The sequence below is a fragment of the Urtica dioica genome, chromosome 3, assembly GCF_054948205.1.
Source record: "Urtica dioica subsp. dioica isolate 48M chromosome 3, U.dioica_male_clone48M_v1_H2, whole genome shotgun sequence".
Taxonomy (NCBI): Eukaryota; Viridiplantae; Streptophyta; class Magnoliopsida; order Rosales; family Urticaceae; genus Urtica; species Urtica dioica.
Window position 1 is genome coordinate 49,079,126 of NC_142758.1, and position 22,747 is coordinate 49,101,872.

The window sequence follows — 22,747 nt, forward strand, 5'->3', positions numbered from 1 at the left end:
TTAGCACACGAATGTAACTTGAAACTTTATTATATATGCACAAGTACAAAATTAAAATCCCCCTTGGACCATGGATTAATAAAAAGGGTTAAAAAGAATACAATAAGAACTCCAATGTAAACGAGTAGACACAGAGTTGATAATGATGAAAAAAAATGCACTCACTCAGATTATAAATCAAAAAAGGTTGTGTAGGATTCCCACCCCAACTCTGAGAAGAATCAATATTCTATACAAAATTTTAGAAGTAACAATAGGCAAAACATCCTTTAACCATTTGAGGGGAAAAAAAAAAAAACTAAATCCATCTCAATCCATTTTTATTCACTTTTCATACCCTTTTCAGGTAAAATGGAAGACTGTAGTTTGAGATTGAGCGAGCATAGAAGAAACGTTTTTTTTGTCAGCTGGGCAAGCTTATCTAACCTCTCATTGAAGCGTCAATCTAACCTCTTTCCTGTCCGCACCGAATATCTGAAATAAATTAAAGCAAAAAATCTTAGTCGGGACACACCAAAGGTTAGTGGCCAATGTTTTTTCGGGTGGGGTAAAATCGTGTATTTACCTCCAATCCCGAGTCTTTAACGTAAATGTTTTTGTAGAGTTCCGAAGTGTCGGGCATTGGGCTTTCCTGAAATACGATGAAAGGAAAAGGGCGTTAGACCTAAACGTTATCAAATGAGAACGGAGTGTTCTCATTCAACCAATAAGGCCATTCATACTAAACGTTGTCAAATGAGAATGTAATGTTCTCATTCAACCAATAAGGCCATTCGTACTAAACGTTATCAAATGAGAACGGAATGTTCTCATTCAACCAATAAGGCCATTCGTACCTTGGCTTTAGCAATGGCTTCATCAACTTCCTTTCTCACTTCCTTCTCGATGTCCTGTAACAAGTAAGAGAAATAAATATGGAATCCAACTAAACTTTAACCATAAACTCCAAAAAAAAAAGCCAAAATATAAGTTGGACCAGACTCGAAAAATGACCCCATGATGGAATCTATATCAATTGTTTTTGAGGCATGTCTTGAGCAGAGCGGGTTTTCCTATAATATCTGATATGCCCTGGTATTTTTGTATTAATTCGAGAGGTCTGTGTTCTCCCAAAATCAAAATTTCTTCCTCAATCTAATTCTTCATACTATTTTCCTTCCTAATCTCCTTTATTTATAGGCTAGCTAACTTCTACTAATTTATATTTAATCCCCCTAATTAACTCTTATTACTATTTTTATCCTCTAAATCCCAGGTCCTTATAATATCGCAGGCCTTAATGTACCTCAAGGTTCAATGCATAATATAGCTAAGCGCTAATAGAAGTCGAAAACTAACCTTGAGGTCCTTCTCAGTTGCAATGTCGTAGGCTAAAATCAGCTTCCTGACTCTCTCAATTGGATCACGCTCCTAAAATTCGATCACCAGAAAGAAAGAAAAAGTTATACATGCGATTTAGACATTTTTGTGAATTAAAAGTCAATTTCATAAAAATTAAAAAGTCAGGAAAAGACTTACCTGTCTCACGCTCGAAATTTCATCACGGGTACGGTAGGTGCTTCCAGGGTCAGACATGGAGTGACCGTGGTACCTGTACGTGTCCATTTCAAGAATCTGAACAGCAAAATACAAGCACGGGTCAATTAGAAGGTTCCATAAGAAATGGAAAAGCAATTGCTAGCATTACAGATTTACACTTCATTAGGCTTAAACTTATAATAACACAGTAATAACGCACAGGTTTCAATGAACTATTTAAATTTTTTTACTATAGATGTAATGAAAAATATATAATCTTAGGATTCATTAAGCTGTTAGGTAACTAACAAGCAAGATTAGTTCAAATCTGAGCTACAATTCATAAAAGTTATAGAGGTATAGTCCAATGGCATAGAAATTCGATGATAAAATTCAAAAGTATAAGCTTTGGGTTAAGTCCCATAGAACTCACAATAGGTCCGTTCTTTAGAGCATGGTCTTTGGCAAACTTGCACGCTTGTTTCACTGCAAGGACATCCATTCCATCGACCTGTTTCAAGTGAATACAATTTGTATATATGTTACAATTACAATTAACCCTTGCAGTAGAACACAACCGCGACTATAAATGATAACTTAATCATATGATCCTTTAACAGATATAAAAAAACAATCCACATGCACAACCTCACCGAGAGAATACACACTCGATTACATATCATTTCATGACACGTGAGGGATGATAAGCACACCCGATGAAAAGATCCGGAACAAAAATCATAAAAAATCTCCCAAAAAAGAAAAAACAAATGATCCACTGGCTAATACCATCATATCATCCCTGCATATCATTTAACGACGCGAGGGATAAGCTTGACCAATGAAAAGCGCCGCCGGCGATGATGGAGTAACTTAAGGACTTGGGATGCTTAAGCCACCCCTCAAACGTCTATTTTTTAATTTTTCTAATTTACATAGGAAAATTATTATATTAGCCTCCTTAAGATTTTTTTTTTCTTTTTCATCTGAGAGCCGGAACAACAACTTAAACTAGAAAAAAAATCCGAGCTAATCAAACCATGCAGTAAAGTATTCATTCCTAAACAAATCCAAACAATTTATAAACTTTCTAATGATTTCTAATTTACATAGGAAAATTATAATATTAGCTCCCCTAAGATTATGTTTTTTCTTCATCCGAGGGCCGGAACAACAACTTAAACTTAAAAACAAATCCAAGCTAATCAAACCAAGCAGTAAAGTAATCATTCCTAAATAAATCCAAACAAGTTAAAAACTTTTCTTGTTATTTCTAATTTTCATAGAAAAATGATTATTAGCCCCCCTAAGATTATGTTTTTTCTTCATCCGAGCGCCGGAACAACAACTTACTTAAAAACAAATCTGAGCTAATCATACAAGCAATAAAGTATTCAATCCTAAGCAAATCGAATTACAATTTGAAAACTTTACTTGTTATATTGTAGCATTGGGTACAAATATAACTTCCCGACTCGTGTTGCAAAAACTTAAAACAAGCCAACAAGCACTAAACTATTCACTTCTATTATCAATCAAAACAGAAAATTCCCCACAGGATTTACACCACAAGAACACAAGTTCGAATATTTTATCTCACCTTCAATCCCGGAGCGAAATTGACACGATTGTAGTACCCTGGAAACTTCGCCGCCCTCCAATCCGCAGTTCCCATCCCATCTGAATTTTCCCAATCCCAATCAGAAAAAACACTCACACACATAAAATGAAAAATAAAAAAAATTAACTCACAGTGATTGTTCTCGCAGACGAGAATCGCCGGCAATTCCAAGAGCGCGGCGATGTTAAGCGCCTCGTAAACCTGTCCCTGATTCGCCGCGCCGTCCCCGTAGAGCGAAAAGCTCACAGCCTCTTCTTTGTTGTACTTCTTGGACAAGGCGATTCCGCATCCGAGCGGAACCTGAGCTCCGACGATCCCGTGGCCGCCGAAGAACCCGTTCTCCTTCTTGTAAAAGTGCATCGAGCCTCCTTTCCCGCGCGAACAGCCGTCCTCGCGGCCCATGAGCTCGGCGAAGACCTGAAACAGCGATCCGCCGCGAGCGACGAACGTGCAGTGATCGCGGTACGATTGGATGATCGCGTCGCGCCGAGTCAGCGCGGCTTCCATTCCGACCGCCACGGCTTCTTGGCCGTCGTACAGGTGGCAGAATCCGCGGATGAGCTTGGCTTTGTAGAGCGAGTCGGCGGCGATCTCGGCGCGGCGCATCAGCGCCATGTCGCGGAAGAACTTCATCAGCTCCGATCGGGAAGTCTCGACCATCCGCGGCGGCTCCGGGATCATGTGGCCGGTGAACGGAATCGAGGTCTCGATTTCTAGGGCGTCGTCCGACGACGAGAACGGCCGGGAGAGCGGCGATGAGATCGGCCGCAGGAGATTGGACGCCGCCCGGTAGGATGATGCTGACGTGGCGAGGCGAGAGAGAGCCATCTCGGTCGTCGGCGGCGGAGAGAGAGAGAGAGAATAGTGAAACGAGAAAGGGTTTCGTTTGGTGTGTGGTTGCAGGAATGACAGGAGTGAATTTTCTCTAATGCCTATATATAATAATTATTTACTAATTTGTATTTACCAATACCATTAGTATATATAATTTTTTTTTTCCCTATACCTTTCCTTTCCTATCATATAAACAAATTATATTACAGGAAGTACCCGACCAAAAAAAATCCTATTAAATGTGATAATTTTGTCATCGCAACTATACCTTGAATTCTAAGGATTTACAAATAGTTAATATTCTTTAAAATAAAATATATAAATATTTAAGATTTGTCTAATATTAATAAAATATTAAATTTATAAAAAAATGTACAAATATAAGAATTATTAATTTTTCGACCTGTAATTAAAATATATTAAAGTAGTAAATATATATATATATATATATATATATACAACATCAATATTTTTTAATGATAGTGTTAAAAAATTTGTTGACAATGTCATTTTAACTATTTTGTTAATATTTAAGACTTAAATTATTTCACTAATTAATTAAATTTAAATGATTATTTTGTATAAATGTTCATTAAGTATATATATACTTATTAAAATCACTATAAAAAGGTACAGTGTGTAAAGTTCACTTATAAGCTGAGATTTTTTTTTTTTTTAGAAGCTGGCTAAAATTATATGATATATTTGTAGCGTGACAGGAGGCAAAATTTTGTATAAGCGTATAAATAACAAATTAATATGAAAAGGCGTAGTTCCATATGTCAATAGAGTACCAAATTATCATTAATAAAAGTTAGATACTAAAAATATGATTTGTGTAATCTATAGTTATTGGTCTTATTTGACTATTAGCATAATGAATGCCAATTATTATTATTTTTATGGGTAGTGGCTTGGCTAATAAAGGTGTATATATCTTGAGTGGGGTGATTATTGTGTCTTTCTCTATAGACAAGTGGAGGATGCTTAAAACAAATCTCACCTAATAAATTTATGTTCGATAATTTAATATTGTGAAGACAAATTTGAATTTCGATGAGAAGTTAAATTTCATTTATTCAAGTCCCATTGATATGATTTGTATGTTATTATATACTTATTTGGAACGTTCAACTTCGCATAAATTTCTTATAAGCTTTTTTTAAGGGAATAAATTTCTTGAATATGTCAAAATTATATAAAAATGTAGAAATTAGGTCTTTGTATGTTAAAAACTATTTTAAAAATTAATAAAGAAGAAACTATTTTAAAAATGAAGTTGTATGTTTAATTTTATAATTATAATTAAAAATTAAAGTATAATGTAATCTCTCTCGTCTCTCATTTACAGATAAAATATTGTTTTAATCTGTAATTTAAATTAAAATAAACAAATTAACGAAAGTTAAATATGTGTTCCCTCCTCAAAAAAAAAAAAAAAAATGTGTTCCCTTAATGAAAGTTATGGTTTTGGAGTGCAACTTATAAAATAAGAAAAACATAACAAAAGAGGTTTAGACTGCAATTAGTTTGTTGGGGTTGCGCTTGCACGTGACAGGTAGGTATGTCTTTTGGGAACTTCACTTCAGTGGTTGCGCTGAAAATAATAATATCATCTGAATATTGCATTTCCGATATTTATTCTCTTTTGACGACCAACCACAAGCGAGAAGAGAAGAAAGAAGAACAATAATAGGAGGAAAATTACACGACTACCTACACATCTTTTTTAGATACTTTTGCATTATAAAATTGTAAACAAAATGAAAATACTATTTATGTAACAAAAAATAAATTATGAGAGATTAAATTTGAAAAGTAGGCAAAGGAAGAAAGAGGAAATTGACGGCTATAAATGTTGGCCCGAATATTATTCTAATTGGGCTAGAGCAGTCCAATAAAAAGAAAATAAAAATTGCTTTTCCTAGCCGTTTCTCATAATTTATCGCGAAAATAACATATTTCTAATTACGCAAATTGCTATTTTAAGTTGTAAATATACATTTTTCTTGATGTTTATTATTTTTTAAAAAATATTTGTTTACTATTTTGGACTCTAATTAAATTTATTTAATTTAAAAGAAAAATAATTGTTAATCATTATAAGATGTAAAATAGTTGCTATTTTAAAAATATTATACTTGAAAATAGTTATTTTTTAAATTTCCCTAAAACAAACAATGTCATGTTATTTCTGTTCGTTTTGTTGTAAGATTCGTTTCAATCTCTTGTGCTAAATGTAGTATTGTAAAAGTATAGGGGCTATTTTCAAAATATAGTAAAAAAGATGCGAAAAATCAAAACGATAAGCTCATAGCAGAATTACATTTTCCGAAGCTTTTCTCATCTCTCTCTCTCTCTCGCCATGAACACGACTGTCTCTCTCTCATCTTCGCGCCTCTTTTTCCCTTCATCGCTATTCGATCTCTCTCTTCTTCGTCCGAAATCTCAAACCCTACGCTTCCGCACTGTTTTCTATTCGTCTCCAGGATCTCGGCGGTTCGTCCGAGTCTCGCCTGAGTCTCGGAGCTCCTCGTCGTCCTTCATCGAGCCTCAGCTCGACGACGTGGACGAAGAGTTCGACGAGGAATTCGACGATGAAGAAGACGAAGACGAAGGCGAAGATATCGCCGCTGACGAGTACGACGATTTCTCCGGCGACCTGAGCGACGAAGAAGCCGATTCCTCGCTCGCCGTTGAGGCGGCGGCAGCGGAGGAAACCGGAGGACAGAGAGAGGAGCTCAAATGGCAGAGAGTCGAGAAGCTTCGCGGCGAGGTCAGGGAGTTCGGCGAGGAAATCATCGACGTCGACGAGCTCGCTTCTATCTACGATTTCCGAATCGATAAGTTTCAGGTAAAACCTAATTCTTTGAAGAAGAAGTACGAGAAGGACAACTAAAACCTTCATAGTTTCAGCACTTTTTCTTTTGCATTTCATCAACTTGCCTTTTTTTTATAGAGATTGGCCGTGAAGGCGTTTCTGAATGGTTCGTCGGTGGTGGTATCGGCGCCGACGAGCAGTGGCAAGACTCTGATAGCCGAGGCCGCCGCTGTGGCCACCATTGCCAGGGGAAGAAGATTGTTTTACACAACTCCTCTCAAGGCCTTGTCTAATCAGAAATTCCGAGATTTTCGGTTAGTTATCAAATGATTTCTAAACAAAAACTGTTTGATATTTACTTACTTTCGGCCGTTTGATATTCCACAACTTGAACGTTTCAGTGAGACGTTCGGTGAGAGTAACGTCGGTCTCCTTACTGGCGACTCTGCAGTGAACAAAGAGGCTCCGGTTTTAATCATGACGACTGAAATATTGCGAAACATGTTGTATCAAAGGTACGTTTTGCAGAATTTTATCGAAATTTTCAGCTCGGTCGTGTAATTTGAATCGGAGTACACTGATATGTAACTTGGAACTTATTTATTTATCCCAGCATTTAATTTTCATGATGATCTTGTATGGTCAATTTTTTTGCTTCAAGTGTATTACTGTATTGTTTCAAATCAATTACCAAAACTGAATCGACCATCCTGATGCAGTGTGGGAAGGGATTCTTCTGGGGACAGTCTTTTCCATGTTGACGTCATTGTCCTTGACGAGGTTCATTATTTAAGCGATATATCACGGGGTACAGTGTGGGAAGAGATAGTAAGTAAATCTGTAGTTGTTTACTTCCTATACTTGTGTTTGTATATCGTATAAACGATGGCTAATTTAGAAGATTAATTGAAATTTCAGGTAATTTATTGCCCGAAACGAGTTCAACTGATCTGCCTGTCCGCAACCGTAGCCAATCCCGACGAGCTTGCCGGTTGGATTGGTAAGGTATTGTTATTGCTTCTTCGTTTTCCATGCTTATCTACTAGGGAATTTGTGAGCTGATCGTGTATCTGTCTAAGTACTTAATATTATGTATCTTTTCGCTCTTGTATTCGAGTTTTCTTCGGTTGAGCGATAGATGGTCTTGCATGAGGAAAATCCCGGTTAAGTTGATTCTTTGACTTATATTTTATCTTTTTTTTATGCTTCTCATATTGCTTATAGATTCACGGGAAAACTGAGTTGGTGACATCATCAAAGCGGCCCGTGCCTCTGACTTGGCATTTCTCTACTAAAAATTCTTTGTACCCTCTTCTTGACGAGTCCGGGGCACGCATGAATAGGTATTTCTTTTTAAAGCCAAAGGTCTAATTTTTAATGCAATCATCGGAATCAAGATTATTTTGGACTTATCAATGCTTCCACACTTTCTAATTTAATCATTTAAGAGTTTCAACTGTCTACCTACTAAGCTCTCCTCTATCGCTTAATTTTCATCCCATATTTATATCTAATCATACACATTTCTCATACTAGGCGATTGTCACTCAACTATCTTCAACTCAAAGCTTCAGGAGGTAGATATTCCAGAGACGACGGTAGAAATAGGAATTCAAGAAGGCGCTCAAGAGCGAGGAGCTATGATGATAGCACATCTGACCAACCCCTTTCGAAAAACGACGTCAACGCAATACGCCGTTCGCAGGTACAAAAACGAACTCACCAGCATTCTTAACCAAGAGCTATATAATATCCGTATATTTACATACTGAGTATAAGCCTTGGTTGAATACCTAACAATTGGTCAGGACTTTATTTTTTTCTTCTTCTTCTTAGGCTCCTCAAATCACCGATACGCTATGGCAACTCAAATCGAGGGACATGCTTCCGGCGGTTTGGTTCATATTCAGCAGGAAAGGATGCGACGCGGCGGTCCAGTACGTCGAAGACTACACGTTGCTGGACGAGCTCGAATCGAGCGAGGTCGAGCTAGCCCTGAAGAGGTTCCGAGTCAAATATCCCGACGCGGTCAGACAAAACGCCGTGAAAGGCTTACGGCGGGGCGTCGCCGCTCACCACGCGGGTTGTCTTCCACTGTGGAAATCGTTCGTCGAGGAGCTCTTCCAGAGAGGGCTCGTGAAAGTGGTGTTCGCGACGGAGACTCTCGCGGCCGGGATCAACATGCCTGCGAGGACCTCGGTCATCGCTTCCCTCAGCAAGAGGACCGAGGCGGGTCTGACGCTCTTGAAGTCGAACGAGCTTTTGCAGATGGCGGGCCGGGCGGGCCGCCGGGGAATCGATAAAGAGGGCTTCGTCGTGCTCGTCCAGTCTCCGTACGAGGGAGCCGAGGAAGGTTGCAAGATTCTTTTCTCGGGTCTCGAGCCTCTCGTGTCGCAGTTCACGGCCTCGTACGGGATGGTTCTGAACCTCCTCGCCGGAGGGAGGATGATCCGAAGAACGAGCGTTTCCGAGGCGGACCCGAATAAGGCGTCCCAGACGGGCGGTCGAACGCTGGAAGAAGCTCGGAAGTTGGTGGAGCAGAGCTTCGGGAACTACTTGAGCAGCAACGTCGTGATCGCGGCGAGAGAGGAGGTCGTCAAAATCGAGAAGGAGATCGAGATTCTCGAATCCGAGCTCACCGACGAAGCCATAGACGGTAAAAGTCGGAGGGTTTTGTCGGAGGCGGCGTATAAGGAGATCACGGATCTGCAGGAGGAACTGAGGGCGGAGAAACGTAAACGGACCGAGCTTCGTAGAAGATTGGAGTCGCAGAAGATTTCTTCGCTCAAACCATTATTAGATGAGATTGATAACGGACAACTTCCATACATCTGTGTCCATCATAAAGACTCCGACGGAGCTCTACAATCCGTCCCCGCAGTTTATCTCGGGAAGGCCGACTCGATAGACGGTCTGAAATTCACCGATGACGGAGATGAACGAAAAACGCCAAGCTTCGACTTCGAGCCGAGCCTAGAACCTTCCTACTACGCGGCTCTCGGATTAGACAACTCTTGGTACCTATTCACCGAGAAATGGATCAAAACGGTCTACAAAACCGGGTTCCCAAACACGGCATTGTCCCCCGGCGACCCACTCCCTCGAGAAACCATGAAGTCTCTCCTGACGAAAAACGACGAGCCGAAATGGGACAAGCTCTCCGACTCCGAATTCGGCGGCGTTTTCGCCGCCCAAGGCTCGATGGAAACGTGGTCGTGGAGCCTCAACGTCCCGGTCCTCAACAGCCTCCCCGACGAAGACGACCTCCTCCGAGCCTCCCAGCCCTACCGCGACGCCGTGGAGCGCTACAAGGAACAGAGAACCCGAGTCGCTCGCCTCAAAAAGAGAATCGCCCGAACAGAAGGCTTCAGAGAGTACAAAAAGATCCTCGACGCCGCCAAGCTCGTCGAGGACAAGATCAAACGGCTCCGGACCCGATCGAGACGGCTCACGAACCGGATCGAGCAGATCGAACCCTCGGGCTGGAAGGAGTTTCTGCAGATAAGCAAAGTGATCCACGAGACCCGCGCGATGGACATAAACTCGGGCTCGACGTTCCCTCTCGGCGAGACCGCGGCCGCGATCCGCGGCGAGAACGAGCTCTGGCTCGCCACGGTCCTTCGGAACAACCTCCTCGTGGGCCTGAAGCCCGCTGAGCTGGCGGGGGTCTGTGCCAGCCTGGTCTCGGAGGGGATCAAAGTCCGTCCCTCGAAGAGCAGCAACGGCGGGTTCATCTACGAGCCGACCCGGGCCGTGATCGAGGCCGTGAGCCAGCTGGACGAGCAAAAGGACTTGCTGGTCGAGGTTCAGGAGAGGCACGGGGTAGCGATCCCCTGCGGGCTCGACACGCAGTTCGCGGGGATGGTCGAGGCTTGGGCGTGCGGGCTGAGCTGGCGCGAGATCATGATGGACTGTGCGATGGACGAGGGAGATTTGGCTCGGCTGCTGAGACGGACTATCGACGTTTTGGCCCAAGTTCCGAAGTTGCCGGATATCGATCCGGGCCTGCAGAGAGTTGCGAGGGCCGCCTCGGAGGTCATGGACCGCCCGCCAATCAGCGAGCTGGCGGGGTGACGTGGCGACCGAATGTATTTTGTTTCGTACGTTTGTTTATTCTTTATCATTCATGGTGGCAAAAAAAAAAGAAGCCTTTTTTGTTACGTGGTGCAATGTGTAGCTTTGAGAATAGAATATGTCCTAATATTTAGTTTTGCACTAAAGAATCACACAGGAAAAAAAAACATAAAAAATACACACAAAAAAATATAGAAAGGATTGAGCCACGGTAACGGTCATCACATTCAAAATAGTAGATGTTTTATGTAAGTTTATACTAAACGTATGAAGATGATTTTTCCCTTTTTTATTTCTTTATTAATGTCAAATATAAATGTATTTGGAACTTTTAAGAGCCAATTTTAGGTGAAAACAATATTCTCCACTTTGTACCTTCGTTGTTGTTGAATGAAATGGATCATATATATATGCCTGCAAAGATTTGAGGATATATACATAAATGTTTTGGAGTACAAAAATGGAAGAGAATCGTTCATGATAATTTATAGAAAAAGGATATTGATGAATTGAATGAGACTCATGTATCCCATCCCAGGTTTTACATCACAATTACCTCTATATTTACAATGCCAACTCAGTAGTATATTACAACTTTTGAGCAATGTCCTCTCTTTTCTATCTCGACTCTCATTTTTATTATTTGATTTGAGGGGACAGAAATACAATAATACATTGTTACATGGAAGGTTTCAACCCCAAAAAGCTAATTTGCTTTTTTTTTCTGCGCCTTTTGCTCTTCAGTTTCCAGCGCCGACCTGTGTGTGGAGTTTTGCGCTATCCGTGCAAAAATGCTCTGCTTAGAAAAATAAATATATTTTCCTTTAGCCAACATTCAAAGAACTAAAGAAGAATAAAATAAAAAGGATTAGAGCTTACTTTGCACAATAAACCGGGAATGTCACGAGGTAGAAAGCAGTCTTTGATATCGTTGTGATCTACTGAAAGATCTGACCCGGCTTTGGCAAGGATTGCTTTGACGCAAACTTTTTCTCCTCTTTTTCGTGCGAAACAAAAAGTCTTCTGTATCTAAAACATATGAAACCTTGAAGAGAAAGAGAGAGTATCAGAATTTCTATCAGACGGCAATTCCAATGGTGCAATTGATTGTATCAAAGGCATATTCCAGGGACTATGTATAATGTACCTTTGAAGAACTACAAGCTATTTTACATTCCAGGCCATTTGCTACTTGAACTCCTTCCATGGCCTGACATGTAGCAGAAAAATCATCATCATTACTGGCAAATTTGCGCTTACTCCTGCAAAAACCAGGAAGCATTATCAACACAAACTACACTACCGAAACGCTAAAATTCTCGCAAAAAGAAAGAAAAATGAAAAACAAAATGAGTATATTAACCTCTTCAATAAGATTCCCGACTTCTCTTTCTTCTCGGAAGGCACCGAGAGGAAGTCGTTGTGAAGATAGGCTGAGAAATTGGGGTCCATGGAAACAGCTGTCACTTCCGGCTTGTCGTGACCATAGTCCATAAGCTGAACTGTGAGATGGGTCGGAGAAGACGTCTGCGTGGTAAAATAAAATACAAAATTTAAATAAAACCGTTTTTTTTTATTTATTTTTGAGACTAGTTAAGAAAAGATACGAGATTATACGCATTCAATTCGGTATATGTTCTCCTCGTGAAGAAGAACACGGGCGTTCTCATGATAAACTATGTCCACAAATCTCCCGGGCTTTCTTGACTTTTCGTAAGCATATAATTGGAGAAGCTTGTTGTCCATTTCATCAGCGGCAAGAGTTTGAAGCTGTGCGGAAATTACAGAAGAGATCAAATCATCATCGACAAAAAAACGTCTACAAAATACATATGTTTACGAGTACCGAGGAGAAAAAATAAATCTACTTCGGTTACCTGTTTAACAAGTTTGAAAATCAGCTTGTCTAAAGTAAATAATACATAAGACTGTGTTCCAATTATAGCTCGGCAATCATCCTCAAATTTCGCATTGTCAGAGGAACCATCAAGCAGATTGTAAAGCGCACTAATAAACCTGAAGAATCATATATAAAATGTCCCAGAGTTTAATGAATATACCGATTGTCTTAGTATCATTATGAGAAAATATTTATAAAAAAAAAAAAAAAAAAAAAAAAAAGCAAAAGACCAACCTAGCATAAAGATCCGTCGGGGTCGGGTCACTTGAAGCCCTCCAGTTTCTTTCAGGAGACAAGGAGTTGACTTTGGCCGATTGCATCCTCTCGTATAATGTCTGCCAAATAGATAAAACGTTAAAATTTTAGAGCACAAGGCTCGAGAAATAACACCACACAATACACACAAAAGTTATAACCACCCAAACCTGATGGAGTCTAAAAAGGACATAGAATGAGTCGTTCCCGTAAAATATATGCGAGTCCTTCTCTTTATCGTACAAAGAAGAAGGAACGTGCTTCGCGAGAGGCTTGACGGTCGACAAAAAGCGCTCCGAGAGCGGCAACGAAGCCCCGTCTCCCTCGGCGTCGTGGGCGTCGGCCGTCCCTTCCGCCTCGCCTTCGCTCTCGGCCTTGGCGTCGTGCTCTCCGTCTTCTTCGTGCTCTTCGCGAGAACACTCCTCGGCGTCGCCGGACTCGCTTCCGGAGACATCGCAGCCGTTTTCGGACGCGTTTTCGCTCTCCTCCGAAGATCTCTGAGGGCTTTCGTCGCCTTCGTCGTCGGCGTCGGCTTCGTTCTCTCCTCCGGCCTCTACACCGCACGCTTCCTCTTCTTTATGCGCGGCTTCGGGATCAGCCCCCACGTAGTTTGCGAAATTGTCCTCTTCGAAGTCTCCGTTGGGAGATAGTTCGCCCTCTTCTCTTTCGGCCTTGAAATGTCCGACAAACTCTTCTTGGAATCTACGACTTTTACCGACATCCGGTACAACCCCGTTTGAGGACACAATAGGCCTTGCGGAATCACCACCCTTAAAAACAATAATTCGGATCTCAAACACTTATCCACCGCAGCATAACAAGAGTAGAGCATGGTATAATTCAATTTACAAGAATCGTAAACATACCTCTGACGAAGGAATCTCAACCGCAACGTCACCGGTACCGGAAATAGGAACTGTTGTGTCCTCGACATTTGTTCTTCCGTTACTTTGATCGACACCGGTGGTGGTTACACGTGACGTGTTCAGATTGACTGCCATTTCAGTGGGCTGGTCTTGTCTGTTCACTCCGGACCCTTCGTCGATTGTAGGAGCGTGAATCGGTGCTCTAACGTGCCCAGTGACGGCGAAAGTCTCTTCCTTTCGCGGGCGATCCGCATCGCCCGAGCTATCTTGCTTCTTGTTATTTTCGTTATCTCCTCCGCTCGCCGGCCAATTTCTGCAAGAACTTGATTGTTCGGGCCGGATATTTTCTTCGCCGTTTCTGCCACCGTTTATCTGTTTCGAATTCGCAGTGGCGGTAGTAGCGGGACCTGGACTGCCGTCACTCTCTCCGGCACTTCCGGCCGCGCTTTTGGCGGCAATTGTCTTTGTCTTGACGACTTCTTCGGTGTCCTCTGCACCTTGAGGCCGAGCAGGAACGCCGAGCACTGGCTCCAAGAAGGTTGTCCATATCTTCATAACCCTGTCCAATTGTTCGGTTGTACAGACTTCTCCACATGAATACTTGATGAGCTGGTACAAGTCTTCGTGGATTTCAGGATCGGGATACTCGAATTCCAAATTAGGAATTATGGGCCTTCTGTTCCCAGCGGCAATAGCAAGAAGAACATCATCTTCCTTCCGCTTCTTCTCGCTGATCTCTTTTATTTCGGCCAATAAAGCTGCGGGAAAAAAAAAAAAAAAAGTACATGTTAACCTATGAATGACATGGTGTTTATTGGGCAAAAATATGAATGCATTTCTGTTTTCAACAACAAAGGTGAAATTCAGATATTACAAATTACAGGAAGTTGAAACTTCCGTTAAAGAATATACCAAATGGAATATTGAGGAAAAGAAAAATAAAAGGATAGTGATCCTGCAAGTATCATAAAGTTATGAATGAAGTCAAAATATACCTTTTGTACTCAAACTCTTTGTATCCTGTTGCTTGAAATAGAAACTGCGATGGTCGAGTGATTTATGATAATTCTTTGAATAGATTTCGGCCCAAACTTTATTGAAATCAGACCGGCATTTAGCCCACTCCTCTTGTTTTTGCTTCAGGCGGGTTAATATCACAGGCAACGCAAGAGAAGCGTTCTTCCTTAACACATCAAGGACGTCAAGTCCGTGATCACCATACAACCGTTCAATGCACCGCAGATTCAGAGCTACAAAAAAAATATACATGAAATCTCATTAGAAAAAAGGAGAAACCTCTCACCGAACTCTCATAGCCGAGATAGATATCACATGTTTTAGACTTATACCTGTGAAATGGTCTTCGATACGAACAGGGCTCTCCAGCTTGATTGTATTGTTCGTAATCTTCTCTAATAGTTCCTCTACGCGCTTAGTCGTTACATTCACAGACTCCAGCAACATATCTAGTTCAAACCTGAGCATAGATAGCAAATCAATTCCTGTGACCTCAAAAAAAAAAAAAAAAAAAAACAAGGAAGTGTTATACTTAAATACCTGTCATCTTCACATCTAAACAGACTTTCTTCATACTGATTTTTGCGCATATGTTTGAATGAATAATCTTCACTTCCTGAAGTGACGGATACCCAATGGTCATTCAAAACTTCAGCACCGAGCTCGGATCTTTGGCTAACTGATGGTATTGGATACTGCATTACAAGACATATACATGATCAGTTCAAGTAACCGAATGCTCGAACGAAACAGATAAGTACGGAACCACATACGTTCTTTGGCAGAAGACGGTAGCTTGGAGTGCAACGCTCGCAGTTAGAGAGATCGAGTTCATTGATGGGTTTTCCAATATACTTATCTTTGCTCGAAAACAAAGACATTTTGGGAGCGCTGGCATCTTTGTTCCCGTAAGCAGCAGCACCTTTATCACTTCTATCCCTCTCGCGATTCTCGCGTTCTAGCTCTTTGATCGCATCATCTCTTTCGCGGTCCCTTTCTCGGTCCTTATCCTCTACCTTCACTGGCTTCGCTACATGGCCTTCATTCCACAAGGATTCTGTAATGAGTTTCAAATAAGCAAAAACCATAATACAAATTTGATATATTTTCAATTATCTTGACTCGCGCTCTAAAAACAATTAATCGAAGACTCAAAATAAGTAGTAGACAGGTTAAATTTTGTCTCTTTTCTTCCTGTCCAACCCTAGAACTTCAAAATTATAATATTGCCTAGGGACAATGTGTGTGTGTGTGTGTGTGTGTGTGTGTGTGTGTGTGTGAGAGAGAGAGAGAGAGAGAGAGAATTTTATGTACTTTTACTCATGACACCAGCAAGAAACCCATCTGAAAAAGAAAGAAAGGAAAAAAAAAACAAAATTAGATCTAAAAATTCAGTATACAACATCGAAATCAATAATTGCTGTGAGATTATAACAATTACCATTTTTCTCACAGCGTGCCAAGAATTCATTAAACCCATCCATAAGATCAGGATACCTTCCAAGAAGATCGTTCATCTTTCCGGAATACAAACATGTAAAGACGTGATTCAGTCCATGTACATATAGCATATTGACAGAATTCAGCCAAAGTAAATATAAAACATAAAGAGGCTCAAAAGCCAGTCTTACGTACCAAAGCCTGCAACTCGGTTCGGGTTATAATTTCCTTACTGTATATATGAAGGCACTTCAAAAACTCCTGGTAGTCATCAGCATTTCGTAACTTTTCTTTAACCTTTTCGCAGAAGGCAAACTCTTGGGAATAGACATCTGCCATGACACGAAAAATATATAAACAACTATAAACAAAAACAAGAGCTGAAGCAATAGTCCGCTATTATATTTTAGACGCCCATCACTCACTTTTCGCAGAATTTTTATCATCGTTCGAAGATGAAATAGGACGCAACCCGAAATTTTCTTCACCGTCACCGACTTGTATTTGTTCACCTTCCGAGTCTTCAACCCTACGCACTGACTTCCTTTTATGAGGATAGCGCTGCGAGTTGAAGTCTCTACTGACATCATGGTCAAAATCTCTATCATCCCGTTCCCGTTCCCGTTCTCTTCTTTCCCTGTCTTCTCTTCTCTCTTTTTCCTTTTCTCCTCGTCTACGCTGATCTTTGTCAACCTTTAATAGGGATAGATCATGGTCCGCATCAGAACGGTCAACACTAGGGTCACGTTCTCCATGTGAAACTATGGCCCTTTCTTTCTGCCAAACGTAACACCATTTGTTAGATACTCAGAATATAAGTAAAAAAAATAAATATCTGTCAAAGGCTCATATAAGAATAAAATATGATAACCTTATCTACATGCAATTGCCGCATTGTCGGCAAAGCAGGGTTTCTATCACGGAGCAGAGAATTTCGCGGAGGATACTGAATTGAAGGAGCGGCAGAAGTATCGGGAAGAAAATGAGTGAACCCAACAAGCAAGTCTTGGTGATCCTGAAATAATGCTCTAACCTACACATCCAAATTTCAGAAGCTCGTAATAAATACCGAGCCAGGATCCTTAAAATGACAAAGATGTGAGGGAAAGAGAGAGAAAGAAAAAGATAACAAGAACAATACCTCATCATAGACCTCGTCAATGGACTTGTTTTCCTTCCTATACATGTTCAAGATGTCTAAAAATGATTTATACACATGGTCATCGCCTTGAAACCGGGTCTGTACAAGAAAACGTATTTTTATCAGATTTTATATATGGTAGCAAAACTAGTAAGCAAATAAAGCTCGGAAGAGATATCTCCACCTTAATCTTGTTGACGAAGTTGATGGCTTCTTCAAATTCAACGGGTTTCTTTTGAGGAGGTTCTTCATCCTCAAGCGGAAGCGTAATCTCGTATCCCTTTGGTAAGAAGGTATTGAAACCTAAAATTAAGTCTCGATGTCCTTTGAACAATTGCTTCACCCGTTCTATCACACCCGCTGTGTCGACTCTGCAATCAATGTAGCACAATACTATCAATAAATACCAATCTAAGATGAAAAAATTTATATAAATAAATAAAACCCGAATATTAACCTTTGAGCCTTGAAATCTTTCATTACTTCAAGGAACTCATCATATTTTTCCCTTTTGTCCTGAAATATGTCCTTGACAGCCTTTAGATACGCTAGGGCATCGTTTGTTGTGAGTTTCTGCGCACCACCTCCTCCGCTCATTTGGGGTTGCCCGGAGCTACAAGGAAATAAACTTGCATTAGACAAAACTAATTATAAATTTGCATGATTATATAATTCCTTCCACGAAAGGTTTGAACACAATGCAACAGCAACAACGAGCACAAGAAATGTCCAAGCAGATAGAAAGAATTTTTTTTTTTTTTTTTTGACAAAGCCCATTTCAGATTTTTGTCCTCTTAGCCAAATAAGAATTGGTAATTTACAAAGAAACCTCTTGCAAAATCTGATCTTTTACTATACAGGTCAAACTAGTTGCTTTAAAGCTTTGAAATTTTATTTGAAAAATGGACATTTATCTCCAAAAACATGTATTCCACAAAAACCACGAACATGACTCGCAACTATAACAATTTCAATAATAAAAGACGATATCAAGCACAAAATCCAAAAATATTAAGAAAAAAAATAAATATAAAAAAATAAAAAGAAGAAGTAAAATTGAAATAAAAGAAAGGAGAGATTGAACTCACTGTTCTCCCCGAGAAGATGAAACCATAGGTCTTTTGAGTTGAGAACCCATGTAAACATCGTCTCTGGACCTCTTCATATCTGAAACGACCTCGTTTCTCTTTCAACAAGAAATCATGCCTCTGAGTCCGATTCGAGGCCTAAAAACCTGCACGAACAAAACTTTCTTCGTTAAAACCACAGAAACAGGCATAAAGCAGATCTAAACCCAAACACACAAATTAAAACAAACGAGCGCAAAAAAGTTCCAAAACCGCACCAAACAGAAAAGAATTCCAATCCAAAATCTCCAAACAGATCATCTCTTCGAAAACCGAAAATCCGAAACCACACAAACACATATAAAGTAAATTACATTACTTGAAACCAAAGCCAAGCCGCCGATGAGGATAAATAAAAAAAATTAAAAAAAAAATAAACGAAACCGATTACCGAAGCGAAATTCAGGGAGAGATCGTCTAAGTATTCTTGATTTTCACTTCCGCAACGAAAAGCAAGCAGCGATTTTCCTCTCGCATCACAAAGCTCCAACACACGATTCCTCTGAGCAAACAGACTAGTCGGATTGAAGAGAATGCGATAATTAAGAACAACAACAACAACAACGAAACAATCCTCTCGAAAATACTTCTTCCACTTCTCGTCGTCTATGGTTAACCTTTTTCTTTTTTCAATTTTCTCGGAAAACAAGCAAAGAGAAGGAAAGCGGAGCGAGAGAAAGAACAAACAACAAACACAAAGAGAGTTAAAAGAAAGAAAAAATAAACTGAGCTTATAATAAAATTGTGGTATTTGTATTTATATGAGGCGTGAAATAATAAAGAACTGTTGATAGTAAAAAAAAAAAAAAAAAATTGGGTTCGGGAAATAATGAAATGCTAGTTATCTCAGAGGCGTTTGTGTTTCGCTATCCGGTTGCATTTGGGTTGGGTCAACCGGTTACGGCCGGTTTTGTACACGTCACCGGTCATTAGAGCTAGGGCTTTTGGGTCTTTCGATTGAATATGGCGGGGTGCGTAATTAGGGTAGTCGCCTAGGGGTATATGAGTCAATTAGCGCGTATTTTTGTGGCTTTTTGTTGATGTCAATCAACTGGTTGTGTGGATTTTAAAAACAAAAAATAAAATAAAACTTGCGACATCAATGGATTGGGAATTTTGGTTTTGGGAATTAGGGTTAGGGCAAATGTGCACATTTGGGAAAGGCTTTTTTCTTAGAGAGAGAGAGAGAGATTTGGTTTGGTGGTAAATGAAAGAGGGATTTTAATTTTTTTGTTTTGTTTTTGAGTTTTCTTGTCAATTAGAAAGAATGATGATAATGATGAAGAAAGTTAGGTTCAAGAAAGTGTATCATTTGATCCTCTTGGTCATTTGTTCGTCTATTTTTTTTCTTTTGAAAATGGAAGGCTTTGCTTGTTTCCTAAAACATATGAATTCATAATAATCGTAGTGACTCTTTTTATTATTTGTAAAATATACTGTTTATTATATCACCTTTTTATTTTGAAATGTACCTATCACAAGTACTGGCTAAATAATTTATTGGTAAATCGCCACGTAAATATGTTGCTAAATAAATTAATAGCATTCCTCTAATGAAATTGGGTCAATTTTTTTTATTTTTTTTTTTCCAAATGAGAGTAAAAAAAAAAATACGGCGTTGAGAAGGTTACCACAACTCAAAACAAGTGAGAATGCGTGGGCTAGTTTAACTATGGGCCTAATTATTATGATAAATCCAATGTTTTAAATGGGCTAAAGATAAAACTAATGGCCCAGAAACTAATCCTTGTTTTCTAAGAAAACGCCCATAGATTACACATTGGACAGCTGTGAGGTTTACAAACCACCATCCAAATGTGGGTTTTCATTCTCTAGCTTGAGCCAAAAATAATGAATGCATGCAAATACAAAATAAAAAAATATGCCAGGGGAGAGAGTAGATAAAAAAAAATAGTGGAAATTACTTAACATAACAACGTTTTCAAATTTATTCAACAAAATGCTTTATTTACAAAATTATAATAATTGGGTTAATGGTGGCATAACTACCTAGTATTTTAGATTTCATACACTTATATATCTCTTTTTTTTTTCATTGGCATAAATACCGAATGTTACATTTAAGTGTCTCCATTAGCAGCAACGCCAACGCCGTTAAAAGACACGTGGAGGTTAGATTTTAAAAGAATGAGTAAGTGTATAAATCCCAAAAATATTGAGTGTTTTTGCCGGAATTCTTCTAATAATAAAAAAAAAAATTGATTTTTTTCCTATCGCTTCAAAATTGAGCCAATTTCTCATCATTTTATTATTTTTCACGTAATCAAACGTTCTTACAACCGATCGTCCAATTTAAAATTTAAAAGCCCTTCTAAAATTGAGATGGCTTAGTTTTAGCTACAAATACACAGAATGAAATGCTTTGATTATGTCAAAAGGGCTAAAATAATGCATTATGTCAAAGCCAAGAATTCAAAGAACATGAATCAACAAGGGAAATAAAAGGGCTCAAACCCACGTTCAGGCCAAGCCCATATGGGCTTTGTTCTCATGTGAAACCAAAAATGGGCCTATGGCCCAAATTGTTCCACTCCCACGAGCTATAATGGGCTTCGGCCCATTTTTTCGACACCAAAAAAAAGTCTAGAATGAGAAAAAGGAAACTTGGTTTTTTCCGAGGTTGGCTGTCAAAAAGAGCATTTAATGGAGATAGCTACTAGTTTATCATTTAGGTGTTCCATCGAAATTTGAAACATTAGTTGGTCTTTTTTTTTTTTACCGAATTAGTTGGTCTTTTTCAACTTTCATTATTCATCATTGTTTTATTAAAAAAATAGAAAAAAAAAATCAATTTAAACCTTTGACATTGCTAAATAGCCAACATTTTATAAACCTTAAGTAAATAGCTGTAAATAATGACGTGGCATAATATATGGAAGTGGTTATTTATCTTAAGATTTATGTCTGTAAATACATTAAAATTATTATTAATCTAAAATTTACCAAACGTTAGCTATTTAGCAATGTCAAACGTTTAAGTTGACTATTTTCCTCATGTAACCTGTTTTATTTGTTTCTTCTTGTTTTTTTAGTAGACGTAGTTCGATGGGTTTGAATTGAACCAATAACTTCATTAGTGTGAAACTATCACTTTATCTAGATCAAGCTAAAACTACAAAATTTCTGTAGTTTTATATAATATCAAGTATATATAACAATATTTATATATAATTTGTTATTTAGCCAATCGTTATCAAATATTTATCAAAAGTTAGTTATATAGCAAATTAAAAGTGTAAATATGACTAGTTTACTAATTACAAATTTATTAGTTTTCTTTACGCAATTGAATTTAAGTAAATGAGCAAAAATAAAAATTCAATGAAAGTTATATTTTTATTCTCATTAAAAAAAAATGGGATTCTTAAAGTTAAAACTAGGTGTCTCTCAAGACCAACCCAAGTGCATGGGCTGAAAGAACACTAGGTCTTACAAATTATATGAGCAAGACAATACAATTTCTTGAAACCAAACAAGTTCAAATTAAACAAAAGATGTAAAATAAGCAATGGAATGATCCACATTCCCTTGCCCTTTATTCATCAAACAGAGACAGCCCTTCACATTATAAAAACGAGTTATGGGTGAAATACAACACATCACAATATATCCACACCTTATTGGACCCAAGTCACTACTAGCCATTTCAATTGGATTACAAACGGTCTCATGGGCTGTATTATGGTCCTAATATAAACACCGCAAAGAGTCATGTTCTAGGAAATTGTCTCTGATTAGCGTTTTTTTTTTTTTTTTTACTTTATCACGAAAACAGCCTGTTTTATTACATAAATAGCATTTTTTAAGATGTAGCCAGTCATTTTTCTTTATTTTTACACCTTTTTTTACTGTTTTAAACTTTATTTATTGTTTAGCATTTTATTTATAAGAAAAATTAATTATTTGCCGTTTCAAAAAGACTATTATATCGCAACATTTTCCAATGATGAATCAGGAAAAATAAGTAATTCTAAATATTCAGTCAGTTACATTCTTAATATTTTACCTTATAATCTCGTTTATGCATTAAGTTTTAAATGACATTGCATGACCTATTTCTTTTTAGGTATATAGACACTACTATAAAAATGACCTTTAATGGCGCTCGGGGG

At 38.8% G+C, this 22,747-nt stretch overlaps 3 protein-coding genes across 6 annotated transcripts; 1 reads left to right on the forward strand and 2 right to left on the reverse strand.

The window, feature by feature from the left end:
* LOC149403435 (pyruvate dehydrogenase complex E1 alpha subunit) lies at window positions 1-4,063 on the reverse strand. Its single transcript, XM_089609227.1, has 8 exons — window positions 3,271-4,063; window positions 3,119-3,198; window positions 1,952-2,029; window positions 1,519-1,614; window positions 1,339-1,410; window positions 837-890; window positions 566-631; window positions 1-474 (listed from the first exon to the last, which is right to left on the reverse strand). The coding sequence occupies exons 1-8, from the start codon at window positions 3,965-3,967 to the stop codon at window positions 430-432; spliced, it is 1,188 nt and encodes a 395-aa protein (XP_089465353.1). The 5' UTR covers window positions 3,968-4,063; the 3' UTR covers window positions 1-429.
* A 2,238-nt stretch (window positions 4,064-6,301) lies between these two features.
* Window positions 6,302-10,941, forward strand: EMB25 (DEAD/DEAH box helicase). Its single transcript, XM_089609030.1, has 8 exons — window positions 6,302-6,827; window positions 6,933-7,108; window positions 7,196-7,309; window positions 7,514-7,622; window positions 7,713-7,799; window positions 8,019-8,137; window positions 8,331-8,499; window positions 8,631-10,941. Exons 1-8 carry the CDS (start codon window positions 6,339-6,341, stop codon window positions 10,866-10,868), a joined length of 3,501 nt encoding a protein of 1,166 aa, XP_089465156.1. The 5' UTR covers window positions 6,302-6,338; the 3' UTR covers window positions 10,869-10,941.
* Window positions 10,942-11,329: 388 nt separating this feature from the next.
* Window positions 11,330-19,341, reverse strand: SNL4 (SIN3-like 4). 4 transcript variants are annotated; one of them, XR_016296060.1, is made up of 23 exons: window positions 19,006-19,341; window positions 18,576-18,721; window positions 17,945-18,100; window positions 17,672-17,858; window positions 17,488-17,586; window positions 17,218-17,379; window positions 16,772-17,123; window positions 16,542-16,678; window positions 16,348-16,423; window positions 16,221-16,250; window positions 15,680-15,963; window positions 15,447-15,601; window positions 15,239-15,366; window positions 14,885-15,139; window positions 13,890-14,647; window positions 13,194-13,793; window positions 13,003-13,103; window positions 12,746-12,884; window positions 12,486-12,638; window positions 12,232-12,395; window positions 12,016-12,078; window positions 11,748-11,913; window positions 11,330-11,664 (listed from the first exon to the last, which is right to left on the reverse strand). XR_016296060.1 is itself a non-coding variant. In XM_089609028.1 (23 exons), the coding sequence occupies exons 2-22, from the start codon at window positions 18,650-18,652 to the stop codon at window positions 11,770-11,772; spliced, it is 4,254 nt and encodes a 1,417-aa protein (XP_089465154.1). In that variant the 5' UTR covers window positions 18,653-18,721; window positions 19,006-19,341; the 3' UTR covers window positions 11,330-11,664; window positions 11,748-11,769. The 4 variants fall into 4 exon arrangements, 3 of the variants coding, with proteins under 3 accessions (XP_089465154.1, XP_089465152.1, XP_089465153.1); XM_089609028.1 differs by having other exon boundaries at window positions 12,016-12,130; window positions 15,680-15,945; XM_089609026.1 differs by having other exon boundaries at window positions 12,016-12,130.
* Window positions 19,342-22,747: the final 3,406 nt, after the last annotated feature.